At 45.5% G+C, this 25,820-nt stretch overlaps 1 protein-coding gene across 3 annotated transcripts in view; it reads right to left on the bottom strand.

Annotated features, from left to right (window-relative positions):
* The window catches only part of sgca (sarcoglycan, alpha), a 69,252-nt gene that overhangs the window by 32,862 nt on the left and 10,570 nt on the right, over positions 1–25,820 (bottom strand). For all 3 annotated transcript variants that reach the window (XM_078223905.1, XM_078223906.1, XM_078223907.1), the window contains exons 3-5: positions 21,384–21,538; positions 18,635–18,707; positions 13,945–14,143 (exon numbers count right to left, since the gene is read on the bottom strand). In XM_078223905.1, coding sequence (XP_078080031.1) covers positions 13,945–14,143; positions 18,635–18,707; positions 21,384–21,538 — 427 coding nt within the window. The remainder of the gene's footprint in view (positions 1–13,944; positions 14,144–18,634; positions 18,708–21,383; positions 21,539–25,820) is intronic.

Below are 25,820 nucleotides of genomic sequence, written 5' to 3'. Positions count from 1 at the left end.
CTATTCTATATAGATTTGAACTCCTAATCCACAACAAACAGAAACATTGGGCTGAATGCAAAGGTCCGTTGACCTCGGGCGGGATTTTCCAGCATTGGGGCGAGCGTGGTTGGAAAAATCCTGCCCATTTTCTCTATGTCTACCCGATCAAATTCTAGAGAAAACAAAATCTCTATTAGGTCACCCCACGTCTTCTCTTTTCTAGAGGAAAGTGCCCTACCTTGTTCAGTCTTTCCCAATAGTTTAAACTCTCAGTTATGGCACAATCCTTGTAAATCCTTTATGGGCCTCATAATATGAAGGGCAGAACTGGGCAGTATTCTAATCACGACTCATAATGGTGTTATGCATTTGGTTAGGAGCGACACCAAAAATGTACATACTTAGTAAAATCACTGAGATAGAGAAGGAGCTGGATGGTCTAGCTCACAAATCATTGAAGATCCATGAACAGTGTTGCAAAAGCAGAGAAGAGCAGTGCTCTGAAAGCTTGTGATTCCAAATAAACCTGTTGGACTTTAACCTGGTGTTGTGAGACTTCCTGCTGTCCCACCCCAGTCCAACGCTGGCATCTCCACATCAGTGTTGCAAGACTATTTCAAAAGGGAATTGGGTATTCAGGTGCATTGGAACATGGATGGGATAATGGGGTTTAGAAGTCAGTAGAGAGGCATGATGGAGCAACTGGTCAAAAGTTAAAGTTAAAGTTAATTTATTAGTCACAAGTAAGGCTTACATTAACACTGCAATTAAGTTACTGTGAAATTCCCACATTCCGGCACCTATTCGGGTCAATGCACCTAACTAGCCACGCCTTTCAGACTGTGGGAGGAAACCGGAGCACCCGGAGGAAATCCACACAGACACAGGGAGAACGTGCAAAGTCCGCACTGACCATGACCCAAGCCGGGAATCAAACCCAGGTCCCTGGCGCTGTAAGGCTGCGGTGGTAACCACTGTGCCGCCCCTATGGTCCTTTCCTGTCCTATATTTTTTTGGATGTCCATACGTGTATACATTTAAAAATAATTTATTTTGATTTCCAACAATTTGGACATGGTTTTGTGAGACGGAAATCAGGTTTAACCAATTTATTGGAGTTTGTTGAAGAAATAACATGTGCTGTGGATTGAACATGTGCTGAGGAGAACCAGCGGATGTAATGTACTTCAATTTCCAGAAGACATTTACTGAGGTGCCACATCAAATGTTGCTGTGAAAAATAGAAGTTGATGATATGGGGGTAACATATTGGCAGGGATAGAAGATTGGCTAGCAGCAGGAAATGGAGAGTAGGCATAAATGGGTCATTTACTGGTTGACAAGATGTAACTAATGGTGTGCCACAAGGATCAGTACTGGGACCTCAACTGTTTGCAATTAATATCAATGACTTGGATGAAGGGACCAAAGGTATATGTTTGCTATATTTGTTGATGACACAAAGATCGGTAGGAAGGTAAGTTGTGAAGAGGATGTAAGGAGGCTACAAAAGATGTAGACAGGTTAAGTGAGTGGGCAAAGATTTGGCAAAAGGAGTACAATGTGGGAAAATGTGAATTTTCCTTTTCGACAGGACTAATAAAAAAGAAGCATATTCGGGTATTACAAATCCCAGAAGAGATGTTTGGAACAGTTGCTCTCAATCGCATTTTGCAATTTGATATTAAGTGATGAAAGCTGTGAAGACCAGTAAAAGATTTCCCAGGTGTTTTTGTGATAATTTTAAACAAAATAAATGTTTATTAAATAAAAAATCCATTTTAGTACTTTAATGGTTAGACATCATTATCTTTAAATTTACCCAGTTCCATATCCCTCTATCTCCCTATCTTGTGAGTTAAACCTCCCCAAACAACATCCCATAGGTTTTAAAACTACAGGCAAATTCCAGTGATAGTTACCACACCATATGGATTAGGAGCACAAATAGGCCACTCAGCCTCTCAAGCCTGCTCCCACCATTTAATAAGATCATGGCTGATTTGATTGTAACTCAACCCCACATTCCTGCCTACTCCCAAACCTTTCACCCTTCATTTATAAAGAATCTATCCACCTCTGCCTTAAATATATCCAAAGATTCTGCTTCCACCACCTTTTGAGGAAGACAGCTCCAAAGGCTTACTGCCCTCTGGGAGAAAATAATTCTCCTCATCTCTGTCTTAAATGGATAACCTCTTATTATTAAACAATGACCCCCTAGTTCCCATTCTCCCACAAGTGGAAAAATCCTTTCCATATCCACCCTATCAAGACCCCTCAGGATCTTACATGCTTCAATCAAGTCACCTCTTATTCTTCTAAACTCCAGTGGATAAAAGCCTAGCCTGTCCAACCTTTCCTCATAAGACAACCTGCCCATTCCTGGTATTAGTCGAGTAAACCCTCTCTGAACTGCCTCCAGTGTATTTATACCCTTCCTTTAATAAGGAGGCCAGTACTGTACACAGTACTCCAAATATGGTCTCACGAATATAACTGAAGCATAACCTCCCTACTTTTGTATTCAATTTTCCTTGCAATAACTGATAGCATTCTATTATCTTTGCTCATTACTTGCTGTACTTACATACTAACCTTCTGAGATCCATGCACTTGAACACCCAGATCCCTCTGCATCTCAGAGTTCTCACCATTCAGATAATATGCTTCTTTTTTATTAGTCCTCTTTTCAGTTATTGCAAGGGAAATTGAATACAAAAGTAGGGAGGTTATGCTTTAGTTATACAGGGCATTGGTGAAACCGTATTTGGAGTACTGTGTACAGTATTGGTCTCCTTATTTAAGGAAGGATATAAATACATTGGAAGCAGTTCAGAGCCATTGGGACTCAACATTGAGCAGTCCATACAAAATGAGACTTTATTTTAGACATTGGGAGAATTTCATCAGGGGATAGCTTGCTTGGCTGGTGGAACTTTGGTGGAACTGCCACAGGAATCCATTCATATCAGCTCCCTCCGGTTTCTGTAGCACTTCTGCTGAATTTCGGGTGAGGAATTTAACCCCCTAAAAGGTTTGGTTAAGCTACGAAAATAATTCAAATTTCATACACAAGAAACATAGAAACATAGAAACCCTACAGTGCAGAAGGAGGCCATTCAGCCCATCGAGTCTGCACTGACCACAATCCCACCCAGGCCCTACCCCCAGATATTTACCCACTAATCCCTTTAACCTACGCATCCCAGGACACTAAGGGGCAATTTTAGCATGGCCAATCAACCCTAACCTGCACATCTTTGGACTGTGGGAGGAAACCGGAGCACCTGGAGGAAACCCACGCAGACACGAGGAGAATGTGCAAACTCCACACAGACAGTGACCCGAGCCGGGAATCGAACCCGGGACCCTGGAGCTGTGAAGCAGTAGTGCTAACCACTGTGCTACCGTGCCGCCCCAAAAGACTTAACAAGCATTTATTTCACGCAGAGTGTTTATGTAATAGCAGGTGGTGACATGATTGAACCAACCTGTCGAACATCAAAAGCATGACTATAATCTGAGATATATCGTTGCATCTATAAAGATCCATCTTTTGCAGCAGCAGTCAATCCACCTCTTTGCCTTTCTGCCTGTCATCATGAACCCTCACCCTACCCCCACCCCAGCACAGCCCTCCTTCCATATTGCCCCACTTGCCTTCATCAGGCCACCACCCCCGCTCCCTCCGCATTTCAGCCCTGTTGAATTTCGGGTCTTTGTTGTGGTGGCTGCATGAGTCCCGCAGCACACTGCTGTCCAGATCGACACTGATGTGTGGCACCAGGGGCAAGAAGATCCCTACATTCCCCAGCCCCAGGGGTTGTAATGGACCAAGATGGTGACACAGGAGGGTGCATGGGCATTGTGCTGTCCATAAAGACCGGCTGGGCATGGAGATGGAGGGCAGGATCCGGTCTGCCCCAACAGGGTGACTTCAATGCATCAGAATCAGTGCAGCTCTCGTGCTAAATGAGGACCACTTTGTGCACACCCCTCTTTAGCAATCGGGTTTGACGCGGACGTGGTTTCTGGTTGGCGTGACGCAAGATTGGAAGGCCTGATGGGACACTGGCAGGAAGCTGTTTAATAAGCATTCACAAAATGTAAATTAATGCAAATGGCCTTCGCATCACCTGCCAGCCGGAGGACTGACCCGCCATTAACCCGCCATTGGGAGAATTGCAACGTAATTTTGTGTAGCGTGTTTCCAACATTTTGGCTCTCGCTGGATTCTCCATCGTCCACCACCAAACCCATTGCGGGCAATTTGGGAGAATTCGGCCCATTGACTTCTGCTGCAAAAGATGGATGTTTATAGCTGCAACGATATATCTCAGATTACAGTTAACGCTTTGGATGGCAGAGGGAAGACCGAGGGGAGGGGAATTTGGACCCTGACAAGGCTGCATGAAAAGCCCACAAACAAGGGGGTCAAAGGGATGCCACATTGTTTACTGGAAGGGGATGCACAAAGAATCTAGATGTGGTGGATGGAGGTCTAAGTGGGGCATGGACACCTCGCAGATGATGGGCTCAGGGGGAGAGTGGTTGACTCGAGAAACATATTTCTTTTTGAGGCTGCTGGTCTTTTCCCTCTGGGTTGCTGACATCCTGCGCAGTCTGGTGAAGGCAGGTGGGCCGGAGAGAATGATATGAGTGTGCTGGACTGGTGTTTAAATATGGCACTGGGGCCTTTCAACCTTTCAGCTGAGAGCAGTTGAATCAGCTGCCGGCCCACCAAGAGAGTCGGAGGGGAACTCCCCTGTGCGTGATTCATGAGTTTCCAAGTGCAGGTTCTGGCACGGGATCTTACCATCTGTGGGACAGGCACTGTTGGAGCCGCCCACCACCGCATTTAGTCTCAAAATGGAAGAATTCCAGTTTAATCTCAGATTAAAGAAACCCCCTTGTTACAGTGGCTATGGCATGAACTCAGAAATCAAGCACAGAGATTTGGTCCGTAGGAGAACTAAAGAACAACAAAACCCAGGCCAAACCTTTGAGCAAACGCAATAAGCAGATATAGAAAGAAGCCTTAGATGAAGTTTAGCCATGGATGGCAGAAAGGGATAGCTGCAGATTGCAAGGGAGTTCTTTCTCTGAGCAGGCAGGGGAGGCCCTCTGGATTTCAATGCGGTACAGGCCATGGTAGGCAAGTTCAAAGTCCCAGAGTCAGAAATTTGGATGCTAACAGTGTCATAAATCAAATCAAATCAAATTAAATCAAAATCAAATCATGGTAGCCACCAACCATTTAACTGCCCCTATTTCCAGTCAAAGTGCTTGTAGGAAAGTGGGGCATGTCCAGATGACACACAGGAATGGAGGAAACAGTAATACTCCAGGTCATTGTGAAGCACCAGGTTGCATCCATGCACTAAATCAAGATCATGGTGGACTTAAAACTAGTTCAAGAGCCTGGAAATCCTTGAAACAGAAATTACCGAGCAGGAAGATCAAGGGTTATATTCAGCCAGTGAGCAAGAGAAACAACACATGGAAGATGAGGGTAATAGGGCTGAATATATAATCCCTGCACCCACAATAAAAATGAAAGTCAGAGATTCACAACTTCCTTTAATCATTGACACAATTGCAGCAGTGTCTGTTACCTTGGAAGGAGAGTACAAGAAATCCCTAAGTCACACTTACTCATGCAAAACTGGTGAGAACTGACTAGTAGGGCGGCACGGTGGCACAGTGATTAGCACTGCTGCCTCAGAGCGGGTCGATTCCCAGCTTGGGTCATTGTCTGTGTGGAGTCTACACGTTCTCCCCGTGTCTGCGTGGATTTCCTCCAGGTTCTCCAGTTTCCTCCCACAGTCCAAAAGAAGTGCTGGTTAGAATCATAGAATTCCTACAGTGCTGAAGGAGGCCATTCAGCCCATCAAGTCTGCACCGACAACAATCCCACCCAGACCCTATACCCATAATCCTATGTATTTACACTGCTAATGCCCCTGACACTAATGGCCAATTTAGCATGGCCAATCAACCTAACCCGCACATCTTTGGAGTGTGGGAGGAAACCGGAGCACCCACAGGATACCTACGCAGACGTGGTGAGAATGTGCAAACTCCACACAGACAGGTTAGGTGCATTGGCCATGCTAAATTCTCCCTCAGTGTACCCTAAACAGAAGCCGGAGTGTGGCGACTAGGGGATTTTCACAGTAACTGCATTGCTGTGTTAATGTAAGCCTACATGTGACAAATAAACTTTAAAAAAAACTTTAAACGTGTTATTCAAATAACAGTGTTAGGTGAATCTAATGTTAGGGTGGGATACAATGATACATGCTATAACTTGCTATTGGTAGTTGTAGGAGGGAACTAAGCATCCCTGATGGGAAGGAATTGGCTGAAGAAAATATGGTTAAAGTGGACTGGGTAATTGACAGTAGAAATCAGTAAGAGTAGGTTTGACATTGAGAACATGTTAAGAGAGCACAAAGTGGTCTTTGAACAAGGACGACCAGATGATAGAAAATTACGGATCAATATGAGATTAAGTCAGCAGATCATGCAAATACAGACTCCCTTTCAGCATTTCCCTTGAATACTGATCCATTTTTAGCCACTGAGTTAGCTGTGAATTGCTTTACGTACACAAACATCTGCCAGAGAAATTAGTGAAGGAACTCTCAAGAAAAGTGGTGCTTGGTAAAGTGCTCAATGGCAGTCCTAAGGAGTGTGATGATGAGAAATGGCAGGAGTATGTCACACAGAGCGATGAACTGAATGTAGATCAAACCTGAGTCCTTTGGGGTTTAAAAGCCATTATTCTGCCATTCGAAAAAGATTGTCAGAGGAACTTCATCATGTATCATGCATTCAGCATATAAGATGCTTGCCTTCATCGGTCGGGGCATTGAATATAAAAATTCGCAGGTCATGCTGCAGCTATATAGAACCTTAATTAGGTCTCATTTAGAATATTGTGTATAATTCTGGTCACCACACTGCCAGAAGGATGTGGATGCTTTGGAGAGGGTACAGAAAAGGTTTACCCAGGATGTTGCCTGGTCTGGAGGCTTTTAGCTATGAGGAGAGGTTGGATAAACTTGGTTTGTTCTCACAGGAATGACGGAGGTTGAGGGGTGACCTGATAGAGGTTTACAAGATTATGAGTGGCACGGACAGAGTGGATAGTCAGATGCTCTTTCCTAGAGTAGAAAAGTCAAGTACTCGGGGACATTGGTGGGGTAAACCACTGTTAGCTTATTACCTGTATATGTGACATGCCTGGACACATCCCTGCCGGCCCTACCCGAGACTCCTCCCCCCCCCGGTCCAGGTATAAAGGCGACTGCTCCCCAACCCTCTGCCTCAGTCTGGACCAGTTCATCGGCATGGGTGTGCTTCAAGTCTTTTGCTAATAAAAGCCTATTTGTTCTTGCATACAAACTAGTCTTTGCTCGATTGATGGTGCATCAATGGGTTTAAAGTGTGTGGGGAAAGTTTAGAGGAGATGTGTGAGGCAAGTTTTTTACACAGAGGGTGGTAAATGTCTGGAACTCGCTGCCTGGGGAGGTGGTGGGAGCAGGTACAATAGCAGGATTTAAGGGGCAACTAGATGAATACATGAATAGGATGGAAATGGAAGGATACAAACTCCGTAAGTGCATACGGTTTTAGTTTAGGCAGGCATCATGATTGGCACAGGCTTGGAGGGCCGAAGGGCCTGTTCCTGTGCTATACTGTTCTTTGTTCTTTTGTTCTTTGTTCTTATGAGTTCACAAAAATAGTCATTATGAGAAAGTTACAGCAAGAAGTCATTTTTGGTAACCAAAAATAGGGATGGTAAAGAGTTGGTGAAAAGTTATGGAGCGTGTCTCAGAATGAGGAATGACCCAACCTAGGTTCCTTTCATTCCATGGTCTTCCAAGAAAGGAAGTGAGTCAGTCCCAATTATTTGAAGTGGAAGGGAAAAGTCGATAGTTGTAAGCGAGTTGATAAATGTTGAGTCTATGCCCAATATCACAAGTGTTAAAACTATTGAGGGTTTGAGAAATTGATTTGCGATCTCAAGGCTACCAGAGGTTTTGGTATCAGATAATGGTCTGCTGTTTACATCCAAAGAGTTTGAAATATTTTTGAGCAAGAATGGAATCAAACGTGTTCCAATGCCACTGAATCGCCCAACATCGAATGGTGCTGCAGAAAGATGTGTAAAGATTGTGAAGAGATCTGTGTAGAAGTGTTTGTTGGGTGAGCTACTAAGCAGCAATGTCCATGTTTCCCTTCGGTACAGGCTAGACAATTTTCTGTTCCCTTGCAGAATAACCCCATAGCCTACAACAGGCTGCTCAACCTTGCAAGTAGCACAATATTCTGTTTGCATAAGCCTGACATCAATAGCAAATTAAGAGAAAACAGCTTTGGTCTCTGATGCGCGATATAACTCACGAGGCTAGAGATGCTCGAGGAAATAAAGGCTTTTATTGACTACTACAATAGAGCTACCATATATAATACACGATCCCAGACTGAAGGGTCCCAGACAGAGCAGTGACCTTTATACCTCTCCCAGGAGGCGGAGCCCGACTGGGATGTACCATAATAACTATAATACAGGTAGAACAGCCCAACCCTAACCCCAACAGTAACATGTAGAACAACCCAACCCTAACCCCAACAGCAACATATATACAGACTCATAGCACTGGCCAGACCCTGGCTCAGTACTACCTGGTGGGAACCAACGATGGTTCACCACAGTCTCCTTATCTAAGGAAAGCTATACTGGCATTGGAGGCAGTCCAGAGAAGATTCACTAGATTATCCCGGGTGTGAAGGGCTTTTCTTATGAGGAGAGGTTGAGTAGGATGGGCCTGTACTCATTGAAGTTTAGAAGAATGAAAGATTACCTTATTGAGACATATAGGATTTTCAGGGGGCTTGACAGGGTAGTTGTGGAGAGGTAGTTTCCCCTTGTGGGAGAGCCTAGGACCAGAGGACATAATCTCAGAGTAAGGGGTCACCCCTTTAAGACAGAGATGAGAAGGATTTTTTTCTCTCAAAGAGTATTGAATTGCTGGAATTCTTTATCACAGAGCACTGTGGAGTTTGGGTCATTAAGTATGTTGAAGACTGAGTTAGACAGATTTTATTCAGTAAGAGAATCAACAGTTATGGGACAAGGTGGGAAAATTGAGTTGAGGATTATCTTATCAGATCAGTCATGATCGCATTGAATGGCAAAGCAGACTCGATGGGCCAAGTGGCCTACTTCTGCTCCTACTTCTTATGGTCTTATAGAAATGCAAGACAGAGTGAGGACAAGCCATGATAGATCAGGCATGAATCTGAGAGAGTTCATCACTGGTCGGAAGGTCATGGTCGGAGTTGTTGAGAGAACAAAGTCAAGCAATGGAAATGGAAGAAGATGTGCAAACATAAAGGGCAGGAATTTACTGCCTCGCTCGAGCGAGACCGGAAATTCCCGCCCGAGGTCAACGGATATTTCCGTTGTCCGAGGTGATAGAATTCCGGCAAAAGAGAAATAAGCCAAGGAGGTAAATTGAAAGTGTGTAGGAAGGAAGAAGAAGAAAATTGTTCTTGTCATCGTTTCTTGTCAAATGCTGTTATTTTTATTAAAAATATACTGGTGTTAAGGAAATTATAGAATCCCTACAGTGCAGAAGGAGGCCAGTGGGCCCATCAAGTCTGCACTGACTTTCCAACAGAGCATCCTACCCAGACCCTATCCCCAAAATCTCATGTACTTACCCCACAAATCCCCCTAAATTACACATCCTGGGACACTAAGGGGCAATTTAGCATGGCCAACCCACCTAACCTGCATATCGTTACAGTGTGGGAAGGAAACCAGAGCACCCGGAGGAAACCCACACAGACATGGGGAGAACATGCAAACTGCACACAGACAGTCACCCGAGGTTGAGAATCAAACCTGGGTCCTTGGCGCTGTGAGGCAGCAGTGCTAACCACTGTGCCACCGTGAAATACATTGTTTAAACCTGTAAATTACTCTGGAAATGTTGGTCAAATACGTTATAGTTGTAATGAAGAACAGATTTGCAACCCAACCTGTTAAGTTTTCAGGTACGTTGATATTAGTTTAGGCACATTGAATTATGTGCATGTACTATTTTACATTTGAGTTATTTTTAAAGTAGCGAGGGCGTGTAGAGTAGGGCCCTTAGTGTTGCCCTTTGGCTGAAGTATAAATCACATTGTTCAGTAATGGCTGCCTGCAGTTGTGCATGTGTTAGTTTTAGCAACGCACAACAGCAATTCTGAATGAATATGCATTATGTTTGGGCGAACCAGACATAATACATGCGACAGGAGGTTAATTCTCCACAGTAGCTTCGCACCGGCTGTGGTTGCTATGGTAAATTTTATTCTCTGCCAGATTCCATTCTATGTACTTACAAACATTTCATACTTGCTACAAATTAAAAATAGTCTCTGTGCACGACGAAGGTACTCGGAGCTCCTGCTGATAAAGGGAAATAATGCGATATGCTTGCAATCGTTTTTCTTCCTGTATCACCATCTACATAAATAGATGAACACTTCAATTGCCAGTTTAGTTTCGTGCAATTTTTCATTCTCTGACAGAGCGTGTTTCTATGTGGATTCCATATTTATCGACAGCCGCGTTTGATTAATATGAAACCTAACTACGAATGCACAGTAGATCTTCATTATTCCACAAATGTTGATATAGCATGCCAGCTAGGCACAAGATCCTGTGCATGCCATCATCCCATACAACCTGTGGCATTTTAATTGCAAAGGCATTACTAATGAAACAGTTCATTGGAAGCAAAGCAATGAAATATTTGAAAAGGAAAAACGAAGTTAGGAATTTTGTGGATAGAAGCTGAAAGAATGTAGGCTTGCACAGGGGCAGAATTTTCCATTAATAAGCAATTTTATCTTAATATTACTGAGAGAAATTAGATTCGACTCAGAACACATTAAGAGATAAGAGACCAACAAAGCACAGTAGATTGATAGAATTACCAGTCTTAAAATACAGGTAGAAATAATGCCAACTAGAGATGTAGAATATCATTCTATATATAAAACTCTATCATCTAGGACCCGGGTTCAATTCTGGCCTCGGGTCACTGTCTGTGTGGAGTTTGTACGTTCTCCCCGTGTCTGCGTGGGTTTCCTCCGGGTGCTCCGGTTTCCTCCCACAGTCCAAAGATGCGCGGGTTAGGTTGATTGGCCATGTTCAATTGCTGCTTAGTGTCAGGGAGATTAGCAGGGTAAATATATTGGGTTACGGGGAGAGGGTCTGGTTGGGATTGTTGTCGGTGCAGGCTCGATGGGCTGAATGGCCTCTTTGTGCACTGTAGGAATTCTATGATTCTATGATTCCAGAGATGTGCCTTAAATTTAATATTCTATTTCAGTTTTGGGCATGGGTCTTGTCTTTTATGATCAGGACTGTTAGTTTTAGAGAAGGGATAATAAAAATGGTTGTTGTGCTATGCATCTACCTACCAATTAGTAGACATTCACCCTTTCCATGAACAGTGGCTGCAAAATATATCTCATATGGCAGCATTTGTAAGACCAATTTTAAGTTGGCATGCTGGATGAAAATGTTTTTTTTCAACTGGGGTGATGCAGGTATCAGTCTGTTCCTGTTCCTCACGTAATGGCTACCATATTGCCAGGTCCTTCACCAAAGGACAACCCAAACCTGAGCCTGAATCAGGCCAGAGCCTCATTCAATTCTACAAATCAGGATCCTATGGTGCATACAGAGCCCTGTTTGAAAGTTTGAGATACAAATAAGTGAATGATATACGAAACGGGATGACTGGCAGCCATTCACAAAATGGCCCAGGACATGTTTAATTATTTGGGGGGGCCAGGAGGAGCAGGAATACTTCCCCTCGGACTCCTCAGGCCCGATTTTACCCATTGCGTCACGCTCAATTTCGGGGGTGAAGACTTGGTAAAGTCGGGCGTGAGGCGATAAGCCCGATCCGCGCCCGCGTCCGCGTAAATGCCCACTTTACCAAGGCCCAGTAATGGCCACGATCTGAACTGCGCCCGAAACAGGCGCAATGATGATTTAAATGCATTTGCATGCATTTAAATTGAATTAATGGGTTGCCCACCCAACTTTACCAGCATTTCCCCCTTTACCATCGCCTTCACCCATCCAGATTCGGCGCAAAACAGACATGCTCGGCAAAGGTCTGTTTCGGGCGCTCCAGCTTCTGAAGAGCTTCCGGCCGCTCTCTGACTTGGATCGGTGGTGGGGGAAGGGAGGCAGGTCAGATCATTGTCTGGTGAGGGGAAGGGAGGAGGAGGGAGGCGGGTCAGATGTATCTCTGGAGGGGGGGGAAGGGAGGCCCGGTCATTCTCTGGTGGGGGGGGGAGGGGAGGAAGACGGAGGCCCTATCATTCTCTGGTGGGGGGAGAGAGGAGGGAGGCCCGATCGCTCTCTGGTGGGGGGCGCGGTGGGGAGGGGGGGGTGGGGGGAGAGGAGGGAGGCCCTATCATTCTCTGGTAGGGGGGGAGGGAGGCCAGATGGATCTCTGGTGGGCGGGGGGGGGTTTGGATGGGGGAATGGGCAGGGGCAAGGGGGACCACTGCCACTCTGTGGGCGATCGGTGGAGGGGAAGGGGGGCAAAGGATCGCGATCGGTCTGGGTAGTGGGGGGGGGGGGGGGGTGGGTGGATAAGGGGGACAGTTATGTTGTGGGAGTGGGGCGATGTCCGTGGGGCCATCGCAGCTGCTTTTTCCACTTTTCACGGCCCGTGAGCGATGTGACACAGGTGCATTTTTCAATTTTTTTTTCACTGCGCATGCGCAGTTCAGAGGTCCGATCATTTAGGATGTGATAACCCCGCCCACAGCGCGATTCAGACTCGCGATTTTTTTTTCAGGCTAAGTGCGTATGGGGGCGCCTGAGAACAGATTTCCAAGTCGGATCTGAATTGCGCCCAGATTCAGCACTTAGAGTCAAAATGGTAAAATCAGGTCCCTCGGGTCAAAATCCTGGAACTCTATTCCTAACAGCACTCCGGGTGTACCTACGCCACAGAGACTGCAGTGGTTCAAAAAGGCGACTCACCACCACCTTCTCAAAGGGCAATTAAGGATGGGTAATAAATGTTGGCCTAACCAGCGATGTCCGCATCCCATAAATGAATATAGGAAAATCAAGAAATGACCATATCTTCTCCTAATCTCCCATTCCATTCCCCAAACAGCTTGTTCAGTATAAGAGGTGCCCAATATTCTGCACTCCAAGATCTGATGACTTTCAGTCAAGCTCCTACTTAGCAGAGCATTGGAAATGAGAAATTGCCCTTTATGTTTTTAATGTGATAGTTGATGTCAAACCTGACAGATATTGGCAATAGTTAGCTGGATGGTTTATACCTGTCAGTTATATTTTCACCCATAAAGAAATGTGCAGAAGCGCTGCATTGAGACTCACAATGGTTGTATCACAGCGTGGTATGGCTCCTGCTCTGCCCAAGACCGCAAGAAACTATAAAAGATCGTGAATGTAGCCCAATCCATCATGCAAGCCAACCTCCCATCCATTGACTCTGTCTACACTTCCCGCTGCCTCAGAAAAGCAGCCAGCATAATTAAGGACCCCACACACCCTAGACATTCTCTCTTCCACCTTCTTCCATCAGATAAAAGATGCAAAAGTCTGAGGTCACGTACTAACCGATTCAAAGACAGCTTCTTCCCTGCTGCCATCAGACTTTTGAATGGACTTACCTTGCATTAAGTTGATCCTTCTCTACACCTTAGCTGTGTCTGTAACACTACATTCTGCACTCGCTCCTTTCCTTCTCTATGAACGGTATACTTTGTCTGTATAGCGCGCAAGGAAACAATACTTTTCACTGTATACTAATGCATGTGACAATAATAAGTCAAATCAAATCAAATCAAAATCAAAAATGCTTTTGAAATGGATAGAAATTGCCTCACCCTTCTTTCCTTCCTTCGATAGGCAGTGGGACTCGACCTCCCCTGTCTAATGCAGAAGTGATATTGACCATACTCAGGTGATTGGATTCCCAGATGCTCTGCAATCTGTCCATGAAATGTTTTTGAACCTCGAAGGGTAATACCTCCTCCACATCTCTGTTTTTCACAAGGAATTCAACCTGGTACGGCAATTTCAACTCTGCAGCAAGAAAGAACTTTCATTTAACTTGACTAACAAATGTGAGCAAAGTTCCCCTGCAAGAGAATTAACAGCTGATTTTGTCCGCATTAATTGTTGTATTACTGCCTGCAGAAATAATAGCAGACAAATCCTCTCCCGCAGGGTAACCTGTTTGTGTAACAATGTTGGGGAAAATATTTTAGTATTCAAGAGGTGGCTGGATATAGCACTTGGGGCGAATGGGACCAAAGGTTATGGGGAAAAAGCAGGATTAATCTATTGAGTTGGATGATCAGCCATGATCGTAATGATTAGCGGAACAGGCTCGAAGGGCCGAATGGCCTCTTCCTGCTCCTATCTTCTTCTATGTAAAACATTGATATATTTTCATTTCACTTGCGCAAGAGGAGAAAGTGTAGGAATAAGAAAAAAGTGATTGGTTATCAACGTAAACATTTTTAAAACTTTCATTCGTGACTCAAAAACCATAAGACCGAGACTTTAGTTTTCTCAAGGAGGAGTTGGTCGAAGACCCACTCGATGTTGGGTCTCAGGCCTGATGTACAATCAGAGTGGGGGGGATCAGCTGGACATTCTCAAGTAAAAGGTAAAGTCGTCATAATCCCAGATGACCATAGGCTTCTCTCCCCTTTGAGGGGGAAGAGCGGACTTGTGCTGATTTAACCTGAGGATCACTACACCTCAGGCGAGGGGGCAAGGTTGAGAAGGTGGGGTCTTCATGAATAACCTCAGCCGATACAGGAACTGAACCCATGCTGTTCGCATCGCTCTGAGTCACAAACCAGCCAACTGAGCTGGCCGACCCCCGATCCCAGGTAGGTCACTGATAAAGTGGGGGCGGGGGGGGGGGGGGGGGGGGGGGGAGGAGAAAGGCGGAGGGGTGGGAGATGGCGGAGGGGTGAGGGAAATTGGGGTTTGGGGGGAAAGTGGGGGGGTAGGGGAAAGCGGGGGGGAGTGTTGGGGGGGGAGGGGGGGGCAGCAGGGGTTGCTGAGTAGCAACCAACAGTGGCCTTGATTTTAATAAGGAGTCGAGAGGAATGCTCTGACACGTCCCAGCTCCAAATTCAGGGAAGTAATTTGAAAACAAAATGGAGCAGTCTGTTGCTGGCATTTATGGATTTTCACATGAAAAGGACATAATCTTGTGTCAAACCTTGACCTCTGATGCTCTTGGTGTCTGTATCAATATGGTACATGTCCTGCTCAGAATGTATGTGCGAACCACCCACCATATGGGAACCTTGATACCCGTCTTACAGCTGTGGAATAGACAGCATCATTGAATTTGAAGGCCAATGTCTGCAAATAGGTGAATGATGATCAATCGTCTGTAATTAAGAGTGCTTTACACGTTATACATTATATATAGCTGGTAAATTATAAATGTAAACCAATGTGGATTGGTTTTGTAACGTACCCTTTCTATTGTATGCAAAAAGATCAGACCTTCACATCAGTTACAGTGGGAACAAATATTTAAGCATTCAAATACATTTGACATAAAGGCCAGAATTTTACCCCCCTGCCCGCCATGGGAATCGGAGCGGGCGAGGGGCAGACCACGGAAAGGTCTGTTGACCTCGAGTTTCAGGACAAGCAAGGCCGGAAAGTCCCATCCAACACGTAATTCTCCCCTGTGATTCCACCTTTCATTGTTGCTGAAATTGTCAGAAAATTTGATCTGCGAGATCTGGGCCCACGCACCACCCTGACTGAGATTCCTGTCCCCCTGCCACATAAGGAATACTGTTACATAGAGAAAACACTGGAAAATCTCAGCGGGTCTGGCAGCATCTGTAAGGAGAGCTGGCGTTTCGAGTCCAGATGACCCTTTGTTCAAAGAGCTTTGGACTCGAAATGTCAGCTCTTTTCTCTCCTTACAGATGCTGCCAGACCTGCTGAGATTTTCCAGCATTTTCTCTTTTGGTTTCAGGTTCCAGCATCCGCAGTAATTTGCTTTTATTGAATACTGCAATATGTTCTATTTGAGCCTACCACCTTTCTACTGAGTTAGACTCGGGACATGATCCTGAGCGCAACTCCTTTGTGTCTTGTGATTGAATGAAAGGAACCATTACAAAGGTAATGGCAAACAGAAATGCTCCATTCTTTGTCACAATAAACAACTAGAAAGTTAATATCCCCTCATGGCTTGGAGAAAAACTTTTGGCCTCACATCCTGACTTTGAATTATATCATCATTCCTTCACTGTCACCGGGTCAAAATGAAAATGGACTAGCTTCAGTGCCCAGCTAAATGAAAGCACAAAGCAGGTTTCTGTTGCTGGAACAAAATTTACTGTGCTAAATATTTGAGAATAAATGCACAGACATGGCCTGATAGTCCATTATCAGCATTTATCACACATCTGTTTCTTTAAAAATGGACACCTGAAAATAAGCATTTGGTGGACATTTGTGTCTAAGTAACAAAGGCAAACAATGGAGTAAGTCACCCAGTGTGATGAGTGCCTGTAAATACACTGTATAAAAAAGTAGACTGAACCTTTGAACTTGTATAATGTTTGAAATGATACTTGAAACTTGTACATCTGATGTGCGAAGTGTAACTTTACAAGATGTAGATTTTAATTTTAAACACCCCCCCTATCAGCACTGTGAGTGTACCTACACATGATGTGGAGATGCCGGCGTTGGACTGGGGTGAACACAGTAAGAGTTTTAACAACACCAGGTTAAAGTCCAACAGGTTTATTTGGTAGCAAATACAATTAGCTTTCGGAGCGCTGCTCCTTCATCAGATGGAGTGACATTTCACCTCCATCTGACGAAGGAGCAGTGCTCTGAAAGCTAATGGTATTTGCTACCAAATAAACCTGTTGGACTTTAACCTGGTGTTGTTAAAACTATTACTGTGGACCTACACCACATGCTCTTCAGTGGTTCAAAAAGGCAGCTCATCACCACCTTCTCAAGGGCCTTTCGGGAAGGGCAATAAATGTTGGCCTAGCAAGTGATGCCTACATTCTGTGAGTGAATAACACAATCACCCAGGAAATTAATCCATGTCCCAATCCAAATTATTTAACTGAACCTCTGGCGCAAATACTTTTTGGTTTTCCTACAAGTATAACCTCAACAACCCACAAACAATGCCAGCGACATTCATGGCCACTTGCGAATCCTGGTCATTTCCAGACAGTGCCGCCACTTCCTGTTTTCACTGCTGATGGTGATTAATTGCCCAATGAATGTCTGTCTTCCAGTAAGTGTCATTGTATTATTAACGATACGAGAATATCTTCAAATTAAATCGGTCAGTCTGAAATTTATATGATGGGGCTGTCTGAATGCGGAAAAATAAAATCAGACTTGCTGATATCCAAATAAAATAATGGGCGGAAATTTACAGCCTCGCTCGGGCGAGACCGGAAATTCCAGCCTGAGGTCAACGGAGATTTCCGTTGTCGGACCCTCACCCGCGTCGATTCCATGGCAGGCGAGGTGGTAGAGTTCCAGCCAATATGTTTTATCTATTGGTTGTGGTTTGTTCGGGATCATAGAGTCATAGAAACCATTCGGCCCATCGAGTCTGCACCGACCACAATCCCACCCAGGCCCCACCCCCATATCCCTACACATTTCACCCGCTAATCCCTCTAACCTACGCATCTCATGACACTAAGGGGCAATTTTTTAGCATGGCCAATCAACTTAACTCGCACATCTTTGGACTGTGGGAGGAAACCGGAGCACCCGGAGGAAACCCACGCAGACACGAGGAGAATGTGCAAACTCCACACAGAGAGTGACCCAAGCCCGGCATCGAACCCAGGTCCCTGGAGCTGTGAAGCAGCAGTGCTAACCACTGTGCTACCGTGCCGCCCCATAATCTAGTCTCTGTTTCTTTTCTCGGAGTGTGACTCTCCATTAGCTCATCAAATTATACAATATCTAAAAGTCAAAACAATATGGATCCTCAGATAAATTAACACACTGTAAATAAAGTGGGTTCATTCATTCAGGCTTATTTCACGACCGGGTGACAGAGTGGGAAAGTCATCAATTGATTATTTCATGGGAAATAGTGCGGGGAGGCAGTGGCCTAGTGGTATTGTCGCTGGACTAGTAATCCAGAAGCCAAGGGTAATGCTCTGGGTTCGAATCCCACCACGGCAGATGTTGAAATTTGTAGTGGTATTGTCACTGCACCAGTAATCCAGAGACCCAGGGTAACGCTCTGGCGAGCTGGGTTTGAATCCCACCATGACCGATGGTGAAATCTGAATTCAATAAAAATCTGGAATTAAATGTCTAATGTTGACCATGAAACCATTATTGACTGTTGTAAAAACCCATCTGGTTCACTAATGTCCTTTACAGAAGGAAATCTTACCCGGTCTGGCCTAGATGTGATTCCAGACCCACAGCAATGTGGTTGACTCTTAAATGCCCTCAGGGATGGACAATAAATGCTGGCCCAGCCAGCGACGCCCACATCCCATGAACGAATGAGAAAAATCTCACCTATTGGCTGCTCGACATTAATGATGATATTTTGTCTTGTTGTCTCAAACGTTTCCCTATTATAAGCCGTTACCTAATCAAAAAGAAAACAGCAATTAACCTCAGAACATCTTTATTGTGCAGTATTCTTAGTGTCTGGTGTAGATTAACACTACTCATGTATTTCAGTGCACCTTGGATGTTGACGAATCAGTCAATATTTGGAGCCTCGAAAAATCCCTCCAAAATTGGGGTTGCCTTACACAGCGAGTATAAAAGCTGGTATAGGAGTCGGCAGTCGCCATTTTGGAACATCCTCGGCATCCAATGCAAGTGTGAGCTTGTCTTAAACTCCCATTTTCACCACTTGGTCCCTTGCACTCGGTTCATAGGATCATAGAATCCCTACCGCACAGAAGGAGGCCATTCGTCCCATCGAGCCTGCACTGACAACAATCCCACCCGATCCCAGTAACCCATGTATTTACCCTACTAATCCCACTCTACACTAAGGGAAAATTCTAGCATGGCCAATCAACCTAACCCGCGCATCTTTGGACTGTGGGAGGAAACCGGAGTACCCGGAGGAAACACATGCAGACACGGGGAGAACATGCAAACTCCACACAGACAGTAATGCGAGGCCGGAATTAAACCCAGGTCCCTGGTGCTGAGAGGCAGCAGTGTTAACCGTTGTGCCGCCATTATAATATATCAGAAACTAAAACATGCATGTGTGAGGTGAAAGATTGAGGTTGACTTTTAATGAAAGCATCGCATGCTGTGGTTGAAAAGAAGGGTTGGCTTACACATCAAGTATAGGTAAAGGTTTGACTTTTGGGGCTGGGAAAATAGGGCTTCTGATGCACCATGTTAACTGATAGGCTGTGATTTATGGTAGGTCTTTGGTTGTGGGATCAGCACACAATGAGTTGAAACAGGTTTTGGTTCTGTTGAACGGGGATGCTTTGCAAAGGATGAGGAGCTGAAGGGAGGTCACTCACTGAGAATCTGGGGCAAGTTATTTGGTCAATAGTTATAGTCATAAAGGAGTCGAATATCTGAAATGGACCATAGAATCATAACAGAATCACTGGGAGAGACTGGGATAAACCTGAACGCATCTTCACATTCCAAGTTACCTCAAGTCTGAATTATGGGTCATTTAATGTGTTGTAGTTTGATCTTGGTATGCATGGAGTGTAGAGATTAAAGAGAAAATTAGCATGAGTGGTTTGGTCAAACCTCATTTTCTTCAGCCAGGCTGGAGTTGTACAGCAGGGTGTCTGAGGGACTCCCTCACCCTCCGTGGCAGGTTTTCCAGTGATGAAGGTGGCTGCCGGCGGAAACCTCCAGTCCCACTGAAGTCAATGGCCATTTGCGTTGCTCACCAGCTGTGCCACCAGAGAACCCATCGGGGGATGATGCCTTCGATGGTACCAGAACATCCCGCCCACGAGAAGGGGTAGAAAATCCCACCCTGAGTTCTTAAAGCGCATCATGAGAACATTAATTTAAAAAATCAGACGGGGCGGCACGGTGACACAGTGGTCAGCATTGCTGCCTCACGGCGCCAGGGGCCCGGGTTCAATTTCGCCCTCGGGTGTCTGTCTGTGTGGAGTTTGCATGTTCTCCTCGTGTCTGCGTGGGTTTCCCCCGGGTGCTCCGGTTTCCTCCCACAATTCAAAGATGTGCAAGTTAGATTGATTGGACATGCTGAATTGTCCCTTGGTGTTAGGGAGGTTAGCAGGGTAAATACATGGTATTACAGGGGTACGACCTGGGTGAGATTGTTGTCGGTGCAGGTTCGATGGGCCAAACGGCCTCCTTCTGCACTGTAGGGATTCTGTGATTCTGTGATTTGATTGAGTATTCATGTCGGATTGTATAACATGAACTCATTAAAGACAAAAATCTAATTCTGCTGTAGCTACATAGAATTTAGAAGCAGGAGTAGGCCATTCAGCCCTTCAATCCTGCTCCGCCATTCATTTTGATCATGGCTGATCATCAAATTCAATATCCTGATCCCACCTTCCCCCCATCTCCCTTGATCCCTTTAGCCCCAAGAGCTAGATCTAATTTCTTCTTGAAAGCACAATTAATGTTTGTGTTTAAAGTACATAAAATAATATAGAACAAGAAAACAGCCCTACATCCATTGTAAAAATTAGGGAAATGTTTTGAACCATAATTATACATGACCATTTTTTTCTTTTGTCACTAAAGATTAAATATTACAATACAATTAAGTTAAGAACATTATAACAATCTGAATGAATCATCCGATTTAATTAAGTATATTATATCATGCTACATACAACATATGGAAAAATGAGTTTGGATCAAGAACACTTAACCATAATCTTTTAGTCAAATAAAGGATGTTATTGCATACTTGCCATGAAGTAAAATGGTAGTGGGCTAGAATTATAAATAGATGGTTAATTATAAGGACATCATACTTAGACTGTAAAATTTTTACTGAATGTTGTACACGTATTGGCTCGCTGTCTGTACTCTGTGTCTGCGTGGGTTTCCTCCGGGTGCTCAGGTTTCATCCCACGGTCCGAAAAACGTGCTGATTAGGTGCATTGGCCATGGTAAATTCTCCCTCAGTGTACCCGAACAGGCGCTGGAGTGTGGCGACTGGGAGATTTTCTCAGTAACTTCATTGCAGTGTTAATGTAAGCCTACTTGTGACACTAATAAACAAACTTAAACTTATTCTAAAAATGCTCAAGAACTGTCTGTACAGAAAATGCATTACTTCAATTATCGTCTGCCCAATGTCCTCCAAAGTTGGCGTGCCATAAAGCATCCCATCATGGTACGCAGTCCGCTGAGTGAAGCGAAGCCATCGTGGGCGATCAGGGTGATCATCGAGGTTGGTGCTGAATGTGATCGGAGTATTGGTTATTACGCCTACAATAGAAAGTTGAGATTGAAATAAATAGTAAATGACAATTTTACATTGAAACGGATAGGGTCAATAAAATAATGAACAAGAAGCTTCTTCTGTGCCAAAGTGATGATTGTAAAGCCGACAATACATATCTACCTCTTTATTTATTCTTTATTCATTCACAGGATATGGGCATCACTGGCTGGTGTCAGCATTTATTGCCCATCCATGACTGGTCTTGAGAAGGTGGTGATTAACCATCTTCTTGAACTGCTGCAATCGCGGTGGTGTTGGTACACCCACAGTACAGTTAGGGAGGCGTTTCCAGGATTATGATCCAGTGAAAATGAAAGAATGATGATGTATTTCCCAGTCAGGCTGGTGAGTGGCTTGGAGGGGAATTGTCAAGTGGTGGTGGTCCCATGCATCTGCTGCCCTTGTCCTACTTGGTGGTAAAGGTTGAGCGTTTGAAAGGTGCTGTCAAAGGAACCTTGGTGAGTTTAGTGAGGATTGGTGAATGTTGTATGGTGATGTGAGGACGAGAGTGGCATGGTGACACAGTGGTTAGCACTGCTGCCTCACAGCGCCAGGGACCTGGGTTCGATTCCCGGCTTGGGTCACTATCTGTGTGGAGTCTGCACGTTCTTCCCGTGTCTGTGTGGGTTTCCTCCGGGTGCTCTGGTTTCCTCCCACAGTCCAAAAGACGTCTTGGTTAGGTGCATTGGCCGTGGTAAATTCTCCCTCAGTGTACCCTAACAGACACCGGAGTGTGGCGACGAGAGGATTTTCACAGTAACTTCATTGCAGTGTTAATGTAAGCCTACTTGTGACAATAAAAAATAAACTTTAAAAAATAAATTACATTGAATGTAACCAGCATTTCAGCCTAACTGGTTCCATTTAGTGTTTAATCTCCATGGGGCCCTCCTCAAACATCTTTGCCTCTCTCCCTATCAGCATATCCTTCGATTAGTCTCTCCCTCATGTTTATCTAATTTCACCTTGAAAGCATCCATCTTATTCCTCTCAACTTCTGCTCACTCAATAAAGATGTTTCTCCTGAATTCCAAATTGGATTTATTGCCTTTACCTTAGATTCGTGGCAAAGAAATTTCATTTACTGAACTGTCAGTAAAAAAAAAGCCTATTTCAAAATTTTTTTTAAAAAACAATGAAACGAGGAACTTCATTACCTCCTGCACTTGCAAAGAGAGGTGAAACTACCTCACTTCAGCAGATGTGGTGCTGGTGGAGGAGGATCCACTTTTTAATGGACGTTGTGTGAACTAATCCCCCAATGGTTCGCAATAATGGGGGCGATTCTCCCAAAAGTGCTGAATTGGCGGGAAAACTGTTCTAGATCACGACTGTTTTCTCAGTTCAACTTCTCACTCGAATCTCCCCGCTCTGTGCAATGCAGAGGTCCCAATCGTGAATCTCATTAAATACCAGGGGGCGGGGGGGTGGGAGGGCGGGAGCGGGACCTATTCGCGCCGGAGTCTGACAGTTCTGGAACTCTGCGCATGCACAGTGATCCCAATCTGTCGGTCTCCCAGTTTGTTGGCCAGCTCAATCGCTGGCCAGCACAGGACCACCGCAGTGCTGCCCCTCCAGCCCTCCCCACGGCCCGATCACAGCCCCCACAGCAATTCCCGGGCCAGCCCTGACCTACACCTGCCCCGGAGTGCCCCGATGTCCAGCCCAACCCCCCAGAATGGTGATCCCCCCACCCCCTCCCCCGCTAGCAGACACCCCCCCCAGGGACAGACACCCCCCCCCCCCCCCCGCCCCCGGGAGGCAGACCACTCTCCCTCCTCGGCAGACCACACCCCCCCCCCCCACCCCGCCACCCCCCCCCCCTCCAAGCCTGCCCCGATCGCTGGCCTCCCTCCAGCCCTGACTGATCGGCATGAAGAGTGGCAACGGAACCCCCCACCCCCACCAATTGCACCTAGGCCCCACCCACAATAGGCCCCACCCCCTAGTCACTGCCCGATGCCTGGTGGGCACTGCCAAGGTGCCCCCTGGGTATGGACACTTTGCCATACCAGGGGGCACCACCCCCCTGCCCCCCCCCCCGACTCCCGGGGGGGGGCCCTGATTGCCCCCCCTTCATTCCAGCGGGGTCTCTCACTAGTTCCCCGAACATGGGGAGCTACTCTAAACCCCGCCAGAATGAAGTACTCCGGGTGGGGTGGGAGATTCTATCGGGACCGGCAAATGCCCGATAATGAAATGCAAAATATATTTAAACTTCATTTGAAAAAATTCAAATGACCTACCTGTCTTGCATTCCCGACGCATGCGCAAATCCCGAAAAAAGGCCGAAGGCGCGCATCTCCCAGCCCAACCAGCCAGAAAAGTTGTGGGTCGCGATGGGAGAATCACCCCCAATATGTGAATGCCTGTCTAAACGTCCTGCTCAATGGTTCCTCAGAGGCAGGACCCACAGAACATCATGCGTTATGTGTCCATGGTGCTGCATGAGGGAAGAATGCCAGCGCAATCAAGAACCAGTTTTGTTTCATTGGTTGTCTTCTCAGGGTCTACAAGGACACCACAAACAGCAAGCATCATAGGGACAGTGAAGCGAAAGTTAACTACAGTTGAAAACTTGGCCGACCCAGTTGAATGGATCTGTGGAATATTGTCACAGTACAACCTTGCCCACCAAGGAACTCGTGCAACACTACAGATTCAAGAGCCTTCAAACGGGGCAAAGTGTTGGGCTAATTGTTCACACGTCTGCAGACACGTCTTTGTGTATTATTTTATTCATTCGCGGGACATGTATGTCAATGGCTGGGCCAGCATTCATTGCCCATCCCGAGTTGCCCTTGACAACTGAGTGGCCATTTCAGAGGACAGTTGAGGGTCAACCACATTGCTGTGGCTCTGGAGTCACATGTAGGCCAGACCAGGTAAGGACGGCAGATTTCCTTCCCTAAAGGACATTAGTGAACAAGATGGGTTTTTCCGACAATCGACAATGGTTTCATGGCCATCAGTAGATGCTTAATTCCAGATATTTTTTATTGAATTCGAATTCCACCATCTGCCGCGGTGGGATTTGAACCCGAGTCCCCAGAACATTAGCTGAGTTTCTGGATTAATAGTTTAGCGATAATATCACTAGGCCATCGCCTCCCCTATCTGGGGTCCCTTTCCCTTCATTTTGACGACAACAAATTAATAGTCTGTCCTTTCAAGCTTTGGCTTCAAAGGCTTTCTAAATCTTGTATTCCCCAGCTGTGACACGTCCCTTTAATTGTTCCCACCCCTTTAAATATATCACTGAATTTCCTGTCTCATCTCCTGTCTGACACATCTGAGACTGTATCTGCTACTGTGCATAGAATCCCTACATTGCAGAAGGAGGCCATTTGGCCCATCAATTCTGCATGATTATCTTACCCAGGCCTACCCCACCCCCACTTCATCCCCATAGCCCCACTCATTTACCATGGCCAATCCACCTAACCTACAAATCCCTGTACACTGAAGGGCAATTTAGCATGGCTAACCCACCTAACCTAAGCATCTGTGGAAGGAAACCGGAGCACCCGGAAGAAACCCACACAGACACTGGGAGAATGTGCAGGCTCCACGCAGATAGGGACCCGTGGCCGGAATTGAACCCAGGTCCCTGGCGCTGTGAGACAGCAGTGCTAACCACTGTGCCACCGTGCCATGTGTGCTCTTCATACTTGACCATTCGGATATGAATGGCTACAATTCTTGACCATTTGGAATGGATTCAAATCTGAAGACAGAATCGATCTTTATGTTCTCGAACAGATTCGCTCAAAGTCTCCTAAACGTTTTCTAAAAATTGGACATTGCTACTTTGAAAATATTTTTTGCAGATCGAGGAATTCAATTAATTTTGTACTATCGTTGTTTATAACCAAATCCTATTGAAATGATCCCGGGAATGAAAAGCTTGACGTACGAGGAGTGTTTGAGGACTCTGGATGGAGTTTAGAAGGATGAGGTGGGGGGTGGATTTCATTGACACTTACAGAATACTGAAGATGCGGAGAAGATGTTTCCATGAGTAGGACAGACTGGGATCCGAAGGCACAGCCTCAGAGTAAAGGGATGACCCTTGTGAACTGAGATGAGGAAGAGTTTTTCCAGGCAGAGGGTGCTGAATCTGTGGAATTCATTGCCACAGAAAGCTGTGGAGGCCGGGACCATAAGGCCGGGATTTTATGGCCTTGCTCGGGAGAGACCGGAAATTCCCGCCTGAGGTCAATGGAAATTTCCATTGTCGGGCCCTTGCCTGTGCCGATTCCATGG

This window comes from Mustelus asterias, chromosome 11, assembly GCF_964213995.1.
Source record: "Mustelus asterias chromosome 11, sMusAst1.hap1.1, whole genome shotgun sequence".
Classification (NCBI taxonomy): domain Eukaryota; kingdom Metazoa; phylum Chordata; class Chondrichthyes; order Carcharhiniformes; family Triakidae; genus Mustelus; species Mustelus asterias.
The sequence above is the reverse complement of the archived record's forward strand: the minus strand, read 5'-3'. Positions and strand labels throughout refer to the sequence as shown.